Raw genomic sequence first — 19,280 nt, 5'->3', positions numbered from 1 at the left:
CACAAAGCACCTGCAAAGACAAGAGAAAAGCACACTCTGAGGCACCTCATAGCCACAGCGTACCTGCTGCAATACCTCTCTCTTCCCAGCTCTGTTACTTCAGCTGCTCACCAGCTCTAACTGAGATTCTTCGCTCACAGCGCCACTGCAAACTCTGCCCGGGCCACACAACACACCAAAAAGACATGCACACACACATGCCAAAAAGACATGCACACACAGCAGCCCTGGCAGGGGTAATCACAGACTTACCCTTTGCGGATGAAAAAGGTGACTCTGATACAACTGTGCTCAGTCTCTTGGTAATGCTGCATCTACACTGTCAAGCCATATGTAGCATGTAATCAAGCGGGGGTAACTCTCCAGAGGACTAAAACAAGTGGTTTTATACCTCTAGAGATTAAAATATAGCTCAAAAACAGGAGCATATGCCACCATCCCAAAAAAAAAGTGAGCCAGCAGCCTCTACTAAATATCCCTCTATTTCAAGCACTTAGAAATCTAGAATTCCAACCACTTAGAAATCCAGAAATTCATAGACTCCAACCTGCCTAAACAACCCTGCAACTGACTGAAGGAAAAACAAAGCACTGACCCCAAAGAGCAGCCCAGGCAGAGGGAGCTCTCTGATGCCATGCCTGGGGCTCATATACCTTCTGGCCCCGCCCAGCACCCAAACCAAACCAGCTGGGAAAGGGGAGGGGCAAAGCACAACAAAGTAGGAAGAGAGCAAGAAAAGCAGCTGTTGTTTTTTATTTCTTTTTTAAAATCAACTTTATCTCAAAAGCATGCAGAGAGCAGACAAGATATCTCTGGTGATTCTAGAAGCACGAATCCCCTTTTGCTTTTTCTGCAGGTTTTAATAAGGGATTTACAATATCACCAAGCTAGTAACTGAAACTTTCTCAACTAGAATTAGTTTAAACAGGCTCATCCCCATCAGTAAACGCAGAGAACCAGCATTCACTAGCATGCCAGCCCTAATACGCACCTACTCCACAACGCTGACTACTACTGATGGAACAAACAGTTGTGCAATACCTCTCTGTTCCCAGCTCCTTTACCTCACCTGCTCAACAGCTCCACCTGAGAAACGTGCCCGGGCGGCGCCGCGCCGCAACGTGCCCGGGCGGCGCCGCGCCGCAACGTGCCCGGGCGGCGCCGCGCCGCAACGTGCCCGGGCGGCGCCGCGCCGCAACGTGCCCGGGCGGCGCCGCGCCGCAACGTGCCCGGGCGGCGCCGCGCCGCAACGTGCCCGGGCGGCGCCGCGCCGCAACGTGCCCGGGCGGCGCCGCGCCGCAACGTGCCCGGGCGGCGCCGCGCCGCAACGTGCCCGGGCGGCGCCGCGCCGCAACGTGCCCGGGCGGCGCCGCGCCGCAACGTGCCCGGGCGGCGCCGCGCCGCAACGTGCCCGGGCGGCGCCGCGCCGCAACGTGCCCGGGCGGCGCCGCGCCGCAACGTGCCCGGGCGGCGCCGCGCCGCAACGTGCCCGGGCGGCGCCGCGCCGCAACGTGCCCGGGCGGCGCCGCGCCGCAACGTGCCCGGGCGGCGCCGCGCCGCAACGTGCCCGGGCGGCGCCGCGCCGCAACGTGCCCGGGCGGCGCCGCGCCGCAACGTGCCCGGGCGGCGCCGCGCCGCAACGTGCCCGGGCGGCGCCGCGCCGCAACGTGCCCGGGCGGCGCCGCGCCGCAACGTGCCCGGGCGGCGCCGCGCCGCAACGTGCCCGGGCGGCGCCGCGCCGCAACGTGCCCGGGCGGCGCCGCGCCGCAACGTGCCCGGGCGGCGCCGCGCCGCAACGTGCCCGGGCGGCGCCGCGCCGCAACGTGCCCGGGCGGCGCCGCGCCGCAACGTGCCCGGGCGGCGCCGCGCCGCAACGTGCCCGGGCGGCGCCGCGCCGCAACGTGCCCGGGCGGCGCCGCGCCGCAACGTGCCCGGGCGGCGCCGCGCCGCAACGTGCCCGGGCGGCGCCGCGCCGCAACGTGCCCGGGCGGCGCCGCGCCGCAACGTGCCCGGGCGGCGCCGCGCCGCAACGTGCCCGGGCGGCGCCGCGCCGCAACGTGCCCGGGCGGCGCCGCGCCGCAACGTGCCCGGGCGGCGCCGCGCCGCAACGTGCCCGGGCGGCGCCGCGCCGCAACGTGCCCGGGCGGCGCCGCGCCGCAACGTGCCCGGGCGGCGCCGCGCCGCAACGTGCCCGGGCGGCGCCGCGCCGCAACGTGCCCGGGCGGCGCCGCGCCGCAACGTGCCCGGGCGGCGCCGCGCCGCAACGTGCCCGGGCGGCGCCGCGCCGCAACGTGCCCGGGCGGCGCCGCGCCGCAACGTGCCCGGGCGGCGCCGCGCCGCAACGTGCCCGGGCGGCGCCGCGCCGCAACGTGCCCGGGCGGCGCCGCGCCGCAACGTGCCCGGGCGGCGCCGCGCCGCAACGTGCCCGGGCGGCGCCGCGCCGCAACGTGCCCGGGCGGCGCCGCGCCGCAACGTGCCCGGGCGGCGCCGCGCCGCAACGTGCCCGGGCGGCGCCGCGCCGCAACGTGCCCGGGCGGCGCCGCGCCGCAACGTGCCCGGGCGGCGCCGCGCCGCAACGTGCCCGGGCGGCGCCGCGCCGCAACGTGCCCGGGCGGCGCCGCGCCGCAACGTGCCCGGGCGGCGCCGCGCCGCAACGTGCCCGGGCGGCGCCGCGCCGCAACGTGCCCGGGCGGCGCCGCGCCGCAACGTGCCCGGGCGGCGCCGCGCCGCAACGTGCCCGGGCGGCGCCGCGCCGCAACGTGCCCGGGCGGCGCCGCGCCGCAACGTGCCCGGGCGGCGCCGCGCCGCAACGTGCCCGGGCGGCGCCGCGCCGCAACGTGCCCGGGCGGCGCCGCGCCGCAACGTGCCCGGGCGGCGCCGCGCCGCAACGTGCCCGGGCGGCGCCGCGCCGCAACGTGCCCGGGCGGCGCCGCGCCGCAACGTGCCCGGGCGGCGCCGCGCCGCAACGTGCCCGGGCGGCGCCGCGCCGCAACGTGCCCGGGCGGCGCCGCGCCGCAACGTGCCCGGGCGGCGCCGCGCCGCAACGTGCCCGGGCGGCGCCGCGCCGCAACGTGCCCGGGCGGCGCCGCGCCGCAACGTGCCCGGGCGGCGCCGCGCCGCAACGTGCCCGGGCGGCGCCGCGCCGCAACGTGCCCGGGCGGCGCCGCGCCGCAACGTGCCCGGGCGGCGCCGCGCCGCAACGTGCCCGGGCGGCGCCGCGCCGCAACGTGCCCGGGCGGCGCCGCGCCGCAACGTGCCCGGGCGGCGCCGCGCCGCAACGTGCCCGGGCGGCGCCGCGCCGCAACGTGCCCGGGCGGCGCCGCGCCGCAACGTGCCCGGGCGGCGCCGCGCCGCAACGTGCCCGGGCGGCGCCGCGCCGCAACGTGCCCGGGCGGCGCCGCGCCGCAACGTGCCCGGGCGGCGCCGCGCCGCAACGTGCCCGGGCGGCGCCGCGCCGCAACGTGCCCGGGCGGCGCCGCGCCGCAACGTGCCCGGGCGGCGCCGCGCCGCAACGTGCCCGGGCGGCGCCGCGCCGCAACGTGCCCGGGCGGCGCCGCGCCGCAACGTGCCCGGGCGGCGCCGCGCCGCAACGTGCCCGGGCGGCGCCGCGCCGCAACGTGCCCGGGCGGCGCCGCGCCGCAACGTGCCCGGGCGGCGCCGCGCCGCAACGTGCCCGGGCGGCGCCGCGCCGCAACGTGCCCGGGCGGCGCCGCGCCGCAACGTGCCCGGGCGGCGCCGCGCCGCAACGTGCCCGGGCGGCGCCGCGCCGCAACGTGCCCTTGGAATATGTGAATTCCAAGCACTTAAAGCCTAGAAGGCTACAAGATCTAAAGACTCAACCCACAAGTAAACCCACAAGCAAAAGATCCAAAAATATAACAAACTGTCCCTAAACCTGAAACAGACTACCCCTTACATGCCCACTGCTGCCTTTTTCATATACATGCTCACACAGGGAGCCTCCATGACACATTTCTCCTAAACCATGCTCCATCACTTTTCCACCAACGTTGTGGCTTTGGTAAGATTTGACATATAGGCAAAGACTCACAGAAAGCCCCGTAATTCTGCCAAAATCATAAGGGACCCAGAACCACAAAGCAAACACACAAAGTAACATCACCATACTATCTGTAACACTGCTATAACAATTACTCACCTGAGGAAGAGCTGCATGCAATAGAAGCACCTACTACTAGGTTGCTTTACTGTGACAGATCCTGCCAGTTGCCACCCAAAAAAGACATGCGTACCCATTTCTACTTGAAAATGCATCAGTCCATAGACTCTGACCCACCTAAAGAACCCTGCAACTGACTGAAGGAAAAACAAAGCACTTACCCCAAAGAGCAGCCCAGGCAGAAGGAGCTCTCTGATGGCATACCTGCAACTCAGTTACCATTAGGTCCCACCTGGAACCTGAAGCCAATCACCTGGGAAAATACAAAAAAAAAAAAAAACAGAAGAGGGGGAGTAGTAGCTGTGGTTTCTTATTTATATGACTTAGCACAACAGAATGCAGACTGCAGACAAGAGAACTGGGGTGTTTCTAGAAGCAGACTAACACAGTCCACCAAAAAACTCAGAGTCCCCACTGACATCCACTCACCATCATGCCTCATTCACGTTTCCGTGCCTATGCCCTGAGCTACAAGAAACAAAGAGAGAAGGTCATATCCACAATGTACATGCAAACGGTATAGCTCCTTACAGAAAACTCAAACACAGAGACCAGAGGTAGAAGAAAAAATAAATAAACAAACACCCTAAAGTCAACAAATGCCAAAAGGCCATGAATGCACAGCAGCTCCAACAGAGGTAGCCACAGAATTACCCTTTGCAGATGAAAAAGGTGATCCTGCTCAGTCTCTTGGTAATACTGCACCTACGTGGTTGAGCCTCTTGTACCATGCAATCAAGCTGGTTTTAGTCCTCTGGAGAGTTACACATGTGGGTGTATACATCTAGAGATTAACATATAGATCAAAAACAGAAGAGTATCCCCCCACCCCAAAAAACAGTGAGCCAGCAGCCTCTACTTAATATTCCTCTATTAAGTGAATTCCAAGCACTTAAAATCCAGAAATCCATAGACTCCAGCCTGCCTAAACAACCCTGCAACTGACTGAAGGAAAAACAAAGCACTTACTGCAAGGAGCAGCCCAGGCAGAATGAGCTCTCTAATGCCATGCCTGGGGCTCATATACCTTTTGGCCCCGCCCAGCACCCAAACCCAATCAAGTGGTAAAGGGGAGGGGCAAAGCACAAGAAAGTAGGAAGAGAGCAGGCACAGCAGCAGCTGTGATGTTTTTTTGTTTGTTTGTTTTTTGTTTCTTTTTTTTAAATCTGCCATCAGGGAGTGTGAGCGAGAGATAGACTTCTGGAGTAACTCCCTGCAGGGCCTCAAGGGGAGGTACCGAGGTGAGACTCCTCAAATGGGGGTGGACCCCCTGCCCTGTAGCCGTCGGGCAGAGGGAGGGGATCTGGGAGCTGAGGAGGAATGGAAACAGGTCCCTGCTCGACATCGCAGGTGACGCCCTCCCCTTCCAGCCCCGCATTCCCAGGTGCCCTTATACAACAGGTTTGAGGCCCTGGAGCTCGACAGACCAGTTGCTGAGGAAGAGGTAGCAAGTGCTCCCAGGAGGATGCCTAGGGTGAGGAGGTCAACTCCACGCCTCAGGACTGCCTCCACCAAGAAAGACAGAAGGGTTATTGTTGTTGGAGACTCGATTCTTAGGGGAACAGAGGGCCCTATTTGTTGGCCTGACCCTACTCGTAGGGAAGTCTGCTGCCTCCCTGGGGTCAGGGTCAGGGACGTTGCCAGGAAGCTTCCCAACCTGGTACACCCCTCTGACTATTACCCTCTTTTGATAGTCCAGGCGGGCAGTGACAACATCGAAGAGAGAAGCCTCAAGGCTATCAAAAGAGACTTTAGGGGACTGGGTCGGTTAGTGGATGGAGCGGGAGTGCAGGTGGTGTTTTCATCCATCCCTGCGGTGGCAGGGAGGGGTACAGAGAGGACACGGAAAGCCCACCTGTTAAACACGTGGCTCCGGGGCTGGTGCCAACGCAGAAATCTTGGGTTTTTTGATCATGGGGCACTTTACTCAGCACCTGGCCTGATGGCCGCAGACGGGTCCCTATCTTTTAGGGGAAAAAGGATCCTGGGCCAGGAGCTGGCAGGGCTCATTGAGAGGGCTTTAAACTAGGTAGGAAGGGGGATGGGGCTGAAGCTAAGATTGTTGGGGCTGTGCCAGGGGGAACAATGGCAAGGCCGGAGGATAAGGCAATGGCCCAGCTGAAGTGCATCTACATCAATGCACGCAGCATGGGTAACAAACAGGAGGAGCTGGAAGCCATCGTGCAGCAGGCAGGCTACGACTTGGTTGCCATCACGGAGACGTGGTGGGACCAGTCTCATGACTGGAGTGCTGCAATGCCTGGCTATAAGCTCTTTGGAAGGGACAGGCAGCACAGAAGGGGTGGTGGTGTGGCTCTCTATATTAGAGAGTCTTTTGAGGTTGTAGAACTCGAGGCTGGGAATGACAAGGTCGAGTCCCTTTGGGTTAGGATCGGCAGGGACAACAAGGCTAGTGTCCTGGTCGGGGTCTGTTATAGACCGCCGAACCAGGATGAGGAGACGGATGAGGAATTCTACAGGCAGCTGACAGAAGTTGCGAAATCGTCAGCTCTTGTACTCATGGGGGACTTCAACTTCCCTGACATGTCCTGGAAGCACAACACAGCCCTGAGAAAGCAGTCTAGGAGGTTTCTGGAGAGCGTGGAAGATAGCTTCCTGACGCAGCTGGTTAGTGAACCTACCAGGGGTGGTGCCCCGCTAGACCTTCTCTTCACAAACAGAGAAGGACTGGTGGAGGATGTGATTGTCGGGAGCTGTCTTGGGCAGAGTGACCACGCAATGGTGGAGTTCACTATTCTAGGCGAGGCCAGGAAGGGGACCAGTAAAACCGCTGTATTGGACTTTCGGAGGGCTGACTTTGAGCTGCTCAGGACACTAGTTGGTGGAGTCCCTTGGGAGGCGGTTCTGAAGGGCAGAGGAGTCCAGGAAGGCTGGGCGCTCTTCAAGAGGGAAATCTTAATGGCGCAAAACGGTCTGTCCCCACGTGCCCAAAGACGAGCTGGCGGGGAAGAAGACCAGCCTGGCTGAACAGAGAATTGTGGCTTGAGCTTAGGAGAAAAAAGAGGGTTTATAATCTTTGGAAAAGTGGGCAGGCCACTAGGGAGGACTATAAGGATGTTGCGAGGCTGTGCAGGGACAAAATTAGGAAGGCCAAAGCTCATCTGGAGCTCAATCTGGCTACTGCTGTTAAAGATAACAAAAAATGTTTCTATAAATACATCAACACAAAAAGGAGGACTAAGGAGAATCTCCATCCTTTACTGGATGCGGGGGGAAACCTAGTTACAAGAGATGAGGAAAAGGCGGAGGTGCTCAATGCCTTCTTCGCCTCAGTCTTTAGCAGCAATACCGGTTGTTCTCTGGATACTCAGTACCCTGAGCTGGTGGAAGGGGGTGGGGAGCAGGATGTGGCCCTCACTATCCATGAAGAACTGGTTGGTGACCTGCTACGGCACTTGGATGTGCACAAGTCGATGGAACCGGATGGGATCCAGCCAAGGGTACTGAGAGAACTGGCAGAGGAGCTGGGTAAGCCACTATCCATCATTTATCAGCAGTCCTGGCGATCGGGGGAGGTCCCAGTGGACTGGCGGCTAGCAAACGTGACGCCCATCTACAAGAAGGGCCGGAGGGCAGACCCGGGAAACTACAGGCCTGTCAGTTTGACCTCAGTGCCAGGGAAGCTCATGGAACAGATCCTCCTGAGAGTCATCATGCAGCACTTGTAAAGCAAGCAGGCGATCAGGCCTAGTCAGCATGGGTTTATGAAAGGCAGGTCCTGCTTGACGAACCTGATCTCCTTCTATGACAAAGTGACGCGCTGGGTGGATGAGGGAAAGGCTGTGGATGTGGTCTACCTTGACTTCAGCAAGGCTTTTGACACCGTCTCCCACAGCATTCTCCTCAAGAAACTGGCTGCTCTTGGCTTGGACTGGCGCACGCTTCGTTGGGTTAGAAACTGGCTGGATAGCTGGGCCCAAAGAGTCGTGGTGAATGGAGCCAAGTCCAGTTGGAGGCCAGTCACTAGTGGCGTCCCCCAGGGCTCGGTGCTGGGGCCGGTCCTCTTTAATATCCTCATCGATGATCTGGACGAGGGCAATGAGTGCACCCTCAGTAAGTTTGCAGATGACACCAAGTTAGGTGCGTGTGTCGATCTGCTCGAGGGTAGGAAAGCTCTGCAGGAGGATCTGGATAGGCTGCACCGATGGGCTGAGGTCAACTGCATGAAGTTCAACAAGGCCAAGTGCCGGGTCCTGCACCTGGGGTGCAATAACGCCAAGCAGAGCTACAGGCTGGGAGAGGAATGGTTGGAGAGCTGCCAGGCAGAGAAGGACCTGGGAGTGATGGTGGATAGTCAGCTGAATATGAGCCAGCAGTGTGCTCAGGTGGCCAAGAAGGCCAACGGCATCCTGGCTTGTATCAGAAACAGTGTGACCAGCAGGGCTAGGGAGGTGATCGTCCCCCTGTACTCGGCTCTGGTGAGGCCGCACCTCGAGTACTGTGTTCAGTTTTGGGCCCCTCGCTACAAGAAGGACATCGAGGTGCTTGAGCGGGTGCAGAGAAGGGCGACGAAGCTGGTGAGGGGCCTGGAGAACAAGTCCTACGAGGAGTGGCTGAGGGAGCTGGGCTTGTTCAGCCTGGAGAAGAGGAGGCTCAGGGGCGACCTTATCGCTCTCTATAGGTACCTCAAGGGAGGCTGTAGCGAGGTGGGGGTTGGTCTGTTCTCCCACGTGCCTGGTGACAGGACGTGGGGGAATGGGCTTAAGTTGAGCCAGGGGAGTTTTAGGTTAGATGTTAGGAAGAACTTCTTTACCGAAAGGGTTGTGAGGCATTGGAACAGGCTGCCCAAGGAAGTGGTGGAGTCACCATCCCTGGAAGTCTTCAAAAGATGTTTAGATGTAGAGCTTAGGGATATGGTTTAGTGGGGACTGTTAGTGTTAGATCAGAGGTTGGACTCGATGATCTTGAGTTCTCTTCCAACCTAGAAATTCTGTGATTCTGTGATTCTGTGATATCCTGGTTTGGAGAGAAGCAAGGGCTATGGAAGGCTGAAAGTCTGAACAGAACCAAAGTCTTTGTGTACATGGCTATGGCTGTTGCCTCTGTCACTGAGGCCTATGAGGAGACGGCTTATTGCTAAAGCACCAGGGCCTCATTGTCTCCTTGTCCCCACCCATGAACCTGGAAGGGGTCGTACCATTCTCCTGCACTTGACAATGCACATCCTCATCTCCTAGTGCCCCAGGAAGAGCCCTGAGCAGTGTGTGAAGGGAAGAGATCTCCCTTCACAGAGGCTGGAGGTCAAGGCCTGGCCCTGGTGCTTGGTGAAACACATCCACTTTGTCTACACCTCAGTGTCACCTTCACATTGCCTTTGTCTCCTTGTCCTCACTGCCTCCAGTGTTCTGCTCTAACAAGCTCCAAGAGAGGCTGTGTCAGTGCTGGCCCTCAGGGGGACACTGCAGGAAACTTGCCTCTGACTTGGACTTCTGGAGAGATGTCTTCAATTGTCTCTGAGTGCCTGAGGTTTGTGGGCTCATCACCAAAGCTACCAGAGGGGTGATTCCAATGCCTTGGGCTGGGCCTGTGCTGCTGAGCTGGGCCGGGCTCCTGGGACAGAGAGAGCTCGTGGCAAGAGGGCCCTGGTGCAGAGAGACAGCTCTGCCCAGGAGCAGCTCCTCTGCACAGCGCAGCAGGACTGGGGGCTCTGACCACAGGCACCCAGGCAGAAAGGGATTCCAGGCAGCCTGGAGGGAGAGCTCAGTGCAGGAGAAACCTTCACAGCTCTGCCCACAGTAAGTATCTGGCTGCAGGACAGTGCAGGGGAGGTTCCTGGAAAAGGCTTCTGGATGCGGGATGTCTATGCCTGGCCAGGAGCTGCCAGGATGTCTCATGTGGCTTGTGCGGTGTGGAGGAGAAGGTGCTTCAGGGCAGCTGCAGGGGTGCCCAGGGCTGTGGTGCAGAGCAGGGTCCCTGCTGTGCCCCAAGGGCTGTGTGCCAGGGCATGGCCTCTGCTGCCTGCCAGACACAGCATTCAGCCTGCCTGACGAGCTGCCCAGGGGCTTGAGCAGAGGAAGGGCAGGGCAGGTGCTGCCTGCAAAGAGAAGGCTCTTTCTGCACTCTCTGCCTGCCCTTTCATAGTCTGATTGTGGGGTAGGCTGTGTTAAGAGAATGGTTGGGTTTGCACAGGTAATGGAGCTTCCTATTGCATTGGAATGAGACATAAACAGGTTAGTGACAAACCTGAGAGTGTCCCTTCCCTTCTCTCTCCTTACAGACTGCTCCAGGGCGTTTTTAGAACCGTTCTTTAGGACCTACTGAGAGGGGGATGTCCCCAGAGCTGTCCCCATCCCCGGGAGGTGTCTGCAGGACAGAGCTGGGCACGCAGAGGATGGGATGGGGTCTGTGAGCATGGACAGGAGGAGACATGGGGACAGACAAAGAGATGTTGACAGGACAGCTGCAGGCAGCAGGGACATTGGCAGGCAGTGAGAGGGAGCTGCTCCCTCCCTGCCATTCCCTGCAGTGCAGGCACCTTCCTTGCAGCAGCCCCTGGTCTCATCTCTTCCCCAGAAACTCCTTCACAGTTTCTGTCATGGCATATATAACCTATGGGCTGAAAATATGGGGTGTCTGAACCCTAAATCTCTGTGTAAGTAGACACATTTGCTGCAGGCCCCTTCCACCTTCCTCCATGGAAGAAGGCACAGAATCACAGAATCATAGAATATCCCGAGTTGGAAGGGACCCACAAGGATCATCGAGTCTAGCTCCTGGCTCCCCAGAGGTCCTACCCCCAAATTCCTACCATATGACAAGGAGCATATTCCAAATGCTTCTTCCACGCCAGAGCTCTTGTCCCTCTCCTGGCTGTGCCAGCCAGATGGCACAGGTCTGTGAGGACAGCCTCTACCTTACCAACACCGCAGCTTCTGCACTGGGTTGGGTCTGCCCTACCTGCCCATGCCTGCTGCTCCCCCTTCCCCAGCATGGCAGCTGGTGGTGTCTGATTCTGACAAGGAGTGCTGTGAACGGCGGGTGAAGCAGGAGGAGATGCTCCCTGCCAGACATGCACGATCCACCTGCTGATTTTGTCTCCTGAGTATTGAACAGGGAAGACGCACACAGAGTCACACAGCCAAACGCCCCTCACTCAACAGAGGGAGCCACTTCCCAGGAACCTTCCTTCTTGGAACCTCGAATGCAGCAGAGCAGGCTCACTGGGAGCTGATGGAGAGAGGAAGCTGCAGTGTACAGGACACTCAGGAAGCACACAGCAGGGCTCCAGATAGGGAGACACAAAGGTCCTCTTAGAAACAGGAAATGTAAGGTTTTAACTGGGAATTAACTGAATTTTTCTCACAGACTTTACTCCTAACACTCCTTATTGATTTATTTATTTATTTATTTATTTATTTATTTATTTATTTATTTATTTATTTATTTTTCTCATTTGGCAGTGTCCATGTCCAGAACCAGCAAATGCCCAACATCAGCTCTGTGAGTGAGTTCCTCCTGCTGGCATTCGCAGACATGTGGGAGCTGCAGCTCCTGCACTTCGCGCTCTCCCTGGGCATCTACCAGGCTGCCCTCCTGGGCAACGGACTCATCCTCACTGCCATAGCCTGCGACCACCGCCTGCACACCCCCATGTACTTCTTCCTCCTCAACCTCGCCCTCCTCGACCTGGGCTGCATCTCCACCACTCTGCCCAAAGCCATGGCCAATTCTCTGTGGGACACCAGGGCCATCTCCTATCAAGGGTGTGCTGCCCAGGTCTTTCTATTAGTCTTCCTGATTACAGCAGAATTTTATGTTCTCACCACCATGGCCTATGACCGCTATGTTGCCATCAGCAAGCCCCTGCACTATGGGAGCCTCTTGGGCAGCAGAGCTTGTGCCCAGATGGCAGCAGCTGTCTGGGGCAGTGGCTTTCTCCATGGTGTCCTGCACACAGCCAGTACATTTTCCCTGCCCCTTTGCCAAGGCAATGCTTTGGACCAGTTCTTCTGTGAAGTCCCCCACATCCTCAAGCTCTCCTGCTCAGATGCCTACCTCAGGGAAGTTGGGTTTATTGCATTTAGCTTTTGTTTAGGTGCTGGCTGTTTTGTTTTCATTGTGTTGTCCTATGCGCAGATCTTCAGGGCCGTGCTTAGGATCCCTGCTGAGCAGAGCCTGCACAAAGCCTTTTCCACATGCCTCCCTCACCTTGTGGTAGTCTCCCTGTTTGTCAGCATTATTGTGTTTGCCGGTGTGAAGCCCCCCGCCACCTCCTCCCTATACCTGGACTTTGTGGTGGCAGTTCTGTACTCAGTGGTACCTCCAGCAGTGAACCCCCTCATCTACAGCATGAGGAACCAGGAGCTCAAACATGCACTGAAGAAGCTGTTTCAGTTTTCTTCCAGGAGCAATTAGCTGCTGCTCTGCTGCTGCAATAGGAAAAACTCACCAAAAAAAACACGGTGGGAGACACAGCCTTTCAGTGCCATGTTCCAGGTCCACCAATGCAGCCCCCAAACTGTGAGAAACAAAGTAAAAATGTTATGTACAGAAGGAGAGCAGATGGATCTCAGGATACAGGACTGCAGGCACCTGTGGGCAGTATGGACACTCACCTGCGGTCTCAAGCCTCCCTGAGTGGCAATAGAAGAAAGAGACCAGTGCCTGTCCTGTGCCACCTCCCTGCCAGCCCTGCCCTTCCACAGGTGGAGTATTTTTCTCTTACTTGGGCACCAGCAGAGCTTTGCCTCCTTGTCCTCCACAGGGAGATGAGCCACAGGCCTGGCTGTGTGCGAGGAGGCAGCAGACCTGAGCAGAAAAAAAGACAGTTTCTTGTCACTCCAGCATCTGAAGCGTCCAGCCCCTGTGGTTGATTCTGTTCTCTGCAGCAAAGGGATGTCACCAAGCCCCAGGTCCGTGGTTGCTCCTGCAGCTCTGAGGACCTCTCCAAGGGCATCACAGTATCAACGGTCAGGACCTAGGAGGGTCAGCTCGCCCATGGATCACAGCAGTAGGTTGGTAGGATTCCATAGTACACAAGGACACGGACACCTCGTTGCTCTGTTTTCATGAATGTCTGTATTACAAATTGCTACAAACCCTTGTGGTGGTTTTACCGTGCTGGGCTGCTAAACACCACAACCGCTCTCTCACTCTCCCTCTTTAGATGAGGAGGGGGAGAAGTAAAGCAAAGAACAACTCACGGGTTGAGATAAGGATAATTTAATTAAAGGGAAATAATAATTAAAGAAGGATTATTATGAACTAAACAATTTAACTAAAGGGAAATAAAAAGGGAAAGGAAAAGGGAGGAAGACAAACAAATAAAACAGATGAAGCCTATGTGGAAGTGCAGAGGAAAGAAATTACTCTCTACTTCCCACAAATGAGTGGTGCTTGACCACGTCCTTGAAGCAGGGCCACAACGCATGTAGCCGGTGTTCAGGAGGAGGACTGACATTTTCAGAATGAGAGCCCACCCCTCCCCTCTTCTTCCTGTTTCCACCTTTTATTGCTGAGTGTGACATCACATGGTATGGAATATCCCTTTGGTTGGTTGAGGTCGGCTGCCCTAGTGATGTTTCTCTTCTCACTTTTTGCCCATCCCCTAGGAGGGTTAGAGAGAGGCCTGATGCTGTGCCAGCACTGCTCAGCAGTAGACAGAACACTGGTGTGATAACACTGCTGTTCCAGCTACAAGTGCAGAGCACAGCACTGTATGGGCTGCTGCAGGGAAAGTTAACATTCCAGCCAGACCCAGTACAACCCTTCCCTGTAAAGCAACTACATATTGCAAGAAACTACTAAGTTACCACTAGGAAAGCAAATATGGGTTTGTGATGCTTTCCCTAAATATGCACCAATAAATATTATTTGAGGTGTTACTGGTACGACGCTCATGAATCCACTTGGTGGAGGGAACAAGGCATGGCACCTTCCCCTTCTTTCTTTCGGGCTGGTCATGATAGCTCTTGAGTGATGTGAACATCATTGGGTAACCCTAATGATATGCCTCCAGACTGCGTTTCTGGCTTTTTCCAAGGGCAAACAACTAAACAAAAGAGTACCATAGTTCTGTTGGCATAACTGCCATGAATATAGAGAACATCAAATAGTTGTCTACCTTGCCTGGTCTCACACAGGACCCTCCTGTTGTGGGGTTGCTGAGAGCTGAAGAGCAGGTGCTGATGGCTGCCACAATGGTGCACCGGCAGCGATAGTGCACTGACCCCCAAGTCCTCCAAGCTCAAAAAATATGTATTCCTGTGAGCAAAATGTCAAAGAGGGCAGGAGACCTGCTTGAATGATCAAGGAGATCCTGGAGTGACTTAAATGGAAGAAGGATGTATACATAATGTGGAAAAAAGGGACAAGCCACTTGGGAAGAATATAGGGCCATTGTCTGAGAAAAGGTCTTTTTCAAATACATCAATAGCAGAAGGAAGAGGAAGGAAAATGTGGGCCAACTGCTTAACGAGGTGGGTGACCTGGTGACAAAGGATACAGAGAAGGCAGAATTACTGAATGCTTTCTTTGCTTCAGTCTTCACTGCTAAGAGCAGCCCTCCAGAATCTCTGACCTTCAGGACAAGGGAGGAAATCTGGAGAAATGAGGACTTTCCCTTGGTTGAAGAGGATCAGGTCAGAGATCTCTTAGGCAAACCTGACAGCCACAGATCCATGGACCCCGATGGGATACATCCATGAGTTCTGAGGGAGCTGGCAGATGTTACTGCTGGCCAATCATTTTTGAAAGGTCATGGAGAACAGGAGAGCTGCCTGAAGACTGGAAGAAAGCTCATGTCATACCGGTCTTCAGCAAGGGCAAGAAGGAGGACCCAGGCAACTACAGGCTGGTCAGCCTCACCTCCATCCCTGGAAAGGCAATGGAACAGCTCATCCTGGAGGTCATCTCCAGCATGTGGAAGAGAAGAAGGTGATCAGGAGTAGTCAGCATAGGTTCACCAAGGGAAACCATGCTTCACCAACTTGACAGGCTTCTATGATGGAATGACTAGCTGAGTGGGTGAGGGGAGAGCAGCAGATGTTGTCTACTTTGACTTCAGCAAGGCTTTCAGTCTCCCATAACATCCTCATAGGCTAGCTCAGGAAGTGTGAGATGGAGGAGTGGTCGGTGAGGTGGGATGTGAGCTGGCTGGATGGCAGAGTTCAGAGGGTCGTGCTTAGTGGAACAGAGTCTAGTTGAAGGCCTGTAGCCAGCAGTGTCTCCCAGGGACCTACACTGAGTCCAGTCCTGTTCAAGTTATTTGTCAGTGGCCTGGATGATGGAATAGAGTGCACCCTTGTCCTGGTTTCAGTTAGGACAGAGTTCATTTTCCTCCTAGTAGGTGGAATCACAGAATCACAGAATTTCTAGGTTGGAAGAGACCTCAAGATCATCGAGTCCAACCTCTGATCTAACCCTAGCAGTCCCCACTAAACCATATCCCTAAGCTCTACATCTAAACGTCTTTTGAAGGCTTCCAGGGATGGTGACTCCACCACTTCCTTGGGCAGCCTGTTCCAATGCCTCACAACCCTTTCGGTAAAGAAGTTCTTCCTAACATCTAACCTAAAACTCCCCTGGCTCAACTTAAGCCCATTCCCCCTCGTCCTGTCACCAGGCACGTGGGAGAACAGACCAACCCCCACCTCACTACAGCCTCCCTTGAGGTACCTATAGAGAGCGATAAGGTCGCCCCTGAGCCTCCTCTTCTCCAGGCTGAACAAGCCCAGCTCCCTCAGCCACTCCTCGTAGGACTTGTTCTCCAGGCCCCTCACCAGCTTCGTCGCCCTTCTCTGCACCCGCTCAAGCACCTCGATGTCCTTCTTGTAGCGAGGGGCCCAAAACTGAACACAGTACTCGAGGTGCGGCCTCACCAGAGCCGAGTACAGGGGGACGATCACCTCCCTAGCCCTGCTGGTCACACTGTTTCTGATACAAGCCAGGATGCCGTTGGCCTTCTTGGCCACCTGAGCACACTGCTGGCTCATATTCAGCTGACTATCCACCATCACTCCCAGGTCCTTCTCTGCCTGGCAGCTCTCCAACCATTCCTCTCCCAGCCTGTAGCTCTGCTTGGGGTTATTGCGCCCCAGGTGCAGGAAGGGTGCTATGTTTTGGATTAGGATGAGAAGAGTGCTGAGAAGAGTGCTCAGCAAGTGTAAAGATATGCTGTTTCATGTCAAAGTGCTCTGTTTTGAGTCAAAGCTCTCCTCAGGCTCTCCTCAAAGCTCAACTCAAGCCCTCCAGCTCAGATCCCTACCTCAGGGAAGTTGGGGTACTTGCGTTCAGTGTCTTTTTAGCATTTGGATGTTTTGTTTTCATTGTGCTCTGTCCTATGTGCAGGTTGTCAGGGCTGTGCTGAGGATGCCCTCTGAGCAGGGCCAGCACAAAGCCTTTTCCACATGCCTCCCTCACCTGGCCGTGGTCTCCCTGCATAGCATCACTGCCACGGTTGCCTACCTGAAGCCTCCCTCCACCACCTCCCTATCCCTGGGCCTGGCGGTTTCACTTCTATACTCGGTGTTGCCTCCAGCAGCGAAACCCTCACCTACAGCACGAGGAACAAGGAGCTAAAGGAGGCACTGAGGATGTTATTCTAATCTACAGTATTTCCCCATCAATGAGGTGCCTGCACATCTTCCTCACATAAACCTGGACAAGGCAGAAACACCTTTGTTCATGTATTTCAAAATTGCTTTTCATTCTTTGCAATACTAGTCCAATAAAAATATTTTTCTCCATCTCATTTCTTCAACCTTTTGTTGTTGTTGTCTTTCTTGTTTTTTAACCCAAAGACCTCATTTACAGGTGCTGGTAAGCTTTGTAATTAACCAAATAAAATAACCAGCAGGTAATCATTTTCTGTGAGTCTTGTTTCTCATAATTTCTCTTCAGGTACAGCAGAGGTTGTAGAATGAAGAAACCAGCTGCAATGTGGGGGAAAAGCAGAGATGTGGCTGAGGGACTCGATGTTTTTTTCTGTAGTACTCTGTACCAAAAAGTTCTCCTAGGCCTCTTTATTCAGTAAAAGAGATAAAGGATGAGAAGAGCATGTACCAAAAGGAACACCATGAAAAGTCATGAAGACAAGGGCCATTTTCTGCCCCTGCAGGGGACTAATGCTGGGCAAGGCCCAGCTTGGGAAGCAGCACTGTCAGACGTTCTTGGAGGGCAGTGAGCTGGGCAGGAGGCAGCCATGTGCCCTGGGAGCACAGGAAGGAAGGCTGAGGGGCACCTCACTGCAGCCTGTCAGGAGCTGCAAGGCGCTCATAGAGCGTCCAGGGCCAGGATCTGCCCCATGGCCATGAGCCCTGCCTGCCCTCCTCCTGCCATACTTCGTGCGGTGGCTGCAGCAGAGGGGACCCCCAGCCAGCCCCTGCATGGGGCTCTGCCACCCACCTCGCCCCGGCCCTCTCCAGCGCCCTCCTTGCTGCTCTCTGATGCACGCCAGCACCTCCCCGTGTGTGCCAGCCAGCACATCTGCTGAGGGCCAGTGCGGCTGCTGCTGGGGCAGGGAGCTCAGCATGGCCCTTGAAGCCCCCTGCCCTGGACCTGCCTCTCCCCTTGGCTTCGGCCCGGCCTTGTCTCTGCTGGCAGGAGCGCTCTTGGCATGCACTTCCTGGCCTCCCCTCACCTGCGCACAGCTGCTGCCCACTCATGCTGCTGGCACAAACGTGTCCTCACCAGCAGCACCACCCCTTGGGATGCTTCTCCTGGTGTTTTTCTGGCACATCACACCCACAAATGTCTCAGGCTCTACACAGTGTACCCTAATGCCATCAAGACTTAAAGAGGTAGAACCCACCTATATTTCTGGAGTGACAAGGGGATCCCAGCAGTTAACTGTCTGGAGGCTGAAGGGAGTCTAACTGGGAAGGAATGGCAAAAACACCCCATTGGGACTGGCCTGTGCATTCTCAGCATAGACTGTTTCAGGAGAGGGAACTTCAAAGTTCCAAGAGGGCACTACCGCTGGGGCTTTGGCATACCTGCCTTTAAGATGGAGGATCTTAAACAGTTGTCTACCTTGCTTGGCCTTCCACAGAATCCTTCTGTTGTGGGTTTGCTGAGGGTTGAAGAACAGCAGGTGCCAATGGCTACCATGGTGGCGCACCTGAGGTAGCACCATGCTAACCGGGACTCCCTGATTGCCATCCATGAGCTGGTTCATTGACTGGAGAGCCAAGGTGTAGTTGTAGAACTTGGTAGTGTGGTTTAGTGATGGACTTGTCAGTACTAAGGTAAAGATGCATGACCTGGTTTACACATCCTTGAGCAGTATAAGGCAAAATGCAATTCTTTTTGCCTTCTGCATCTATAGCACAGGAAGCATGACTTTGCCCTACTCTATTGACTGGGCAGGTCTTTTCACATTACTCAGTTTATGTTTCTGTGACTGGAAGGGGACAATTTCCCAAAAGAGGCCTAGCTTGTGGGTACAACTACAGCCACTTGAAGAAATATTTTCTTTACTTTTCTTCCAGAGTTTTCCACAGAAGACCCATGAGAGACCATGGATGTCCAGGTGTTTACTAATATTCAAGCAGAATTTCTCAGATTCCAATGGTTATTTCAATTTTATTTTATTTTATTTTATTTTATTTTATTTTATTTTATTTTATTTTATTTTATTTTATTTTATTTTATTTTATTTTATTTTATTTTATTTTATTTTATTATTTATTTTGTTCCCAAAGAACACCTGACTTTTCTTAGAAAGGGTTTCATGTGCTGGGCTGAGCTGCAGTTACAGGGACAAAGACCACTGCTGGCAGTGGAGGTGTAAGACCTCCAGACTCTGCTTTTTCTCCTGATAGAGGTCTCCAAAGAAGTCACCCTGGATGAACAGCAATAGGAGAACAATGCTCAAAACTGAAATGCAGCAAAATTCAGACTTTGAAACAAGAAGTTTTTATTAGGTGCTTTTTGAAATCTTCTTCTTTAACTACATCATGCAAGCTCTGCAATTAGCTGAACAAATCCTGAAGTCTTTAAGAAAACTGTGGTAGAGATGTTGGGAGTTTCTCCATTTTAATGAGGTCCATGGTGTATTTTGGTGCTCAGTCTCTGAAGCTCAGGTACTGAGAGGAGAGTGATGTAACCGCTTGAGCATGTCAAGTCAGGAGGCACAAAA

General features: G+C 55.9%; 1 protein-coding gene across 1 annotated transcript in view; it reads right to left on the bottom strand.

Moving 5' to 3' along the window:
• The window catches only part of LOC309891234 (ATPase family AAA domain-containing protein 2-like), a gene marked incomplete at both ends in the record, with an annotated part of 195,863 nt that extends 177,613 nt beyond the window's left edge, over positions 1 to 18,250 (bottom strand). Inside the window, 2 exons of the mRNA XM_082785608.1 lie at positions 16,607 to 16,694; positions 18,136 to 18,250. Of these exons, the coding sequence (XP_082641734.1) occupies positions 16,607 to 16,694; positions 18,136 to 18,250 (203 nt within the window). The remainder of the gene's footprint in view (positions 1 to 16,606; positions 16,695 to 18,135) is intronic.
• Between the last annotated feature and the right edge of the window lie 1,030 nt (positions 18,251 to 19,280).

The sequence above is a fragment of the Aythya marila genome (assembly GCF_965140915.1).
Source record: "Aythya marila genome assembly, contig: HAP1_HAP1_SCAFFOLD_173, whole genome shotgun sequence".
NCBI lineage: Eukaryota > Metazoa > Chordata > Aves > Anseriformes > Anatidae > Aythya > Aythya marila.
Note: the sequence above shows the minus strand (reverse complement) of the source record. Positions and strands in the feature narration are given on the sequence as shown.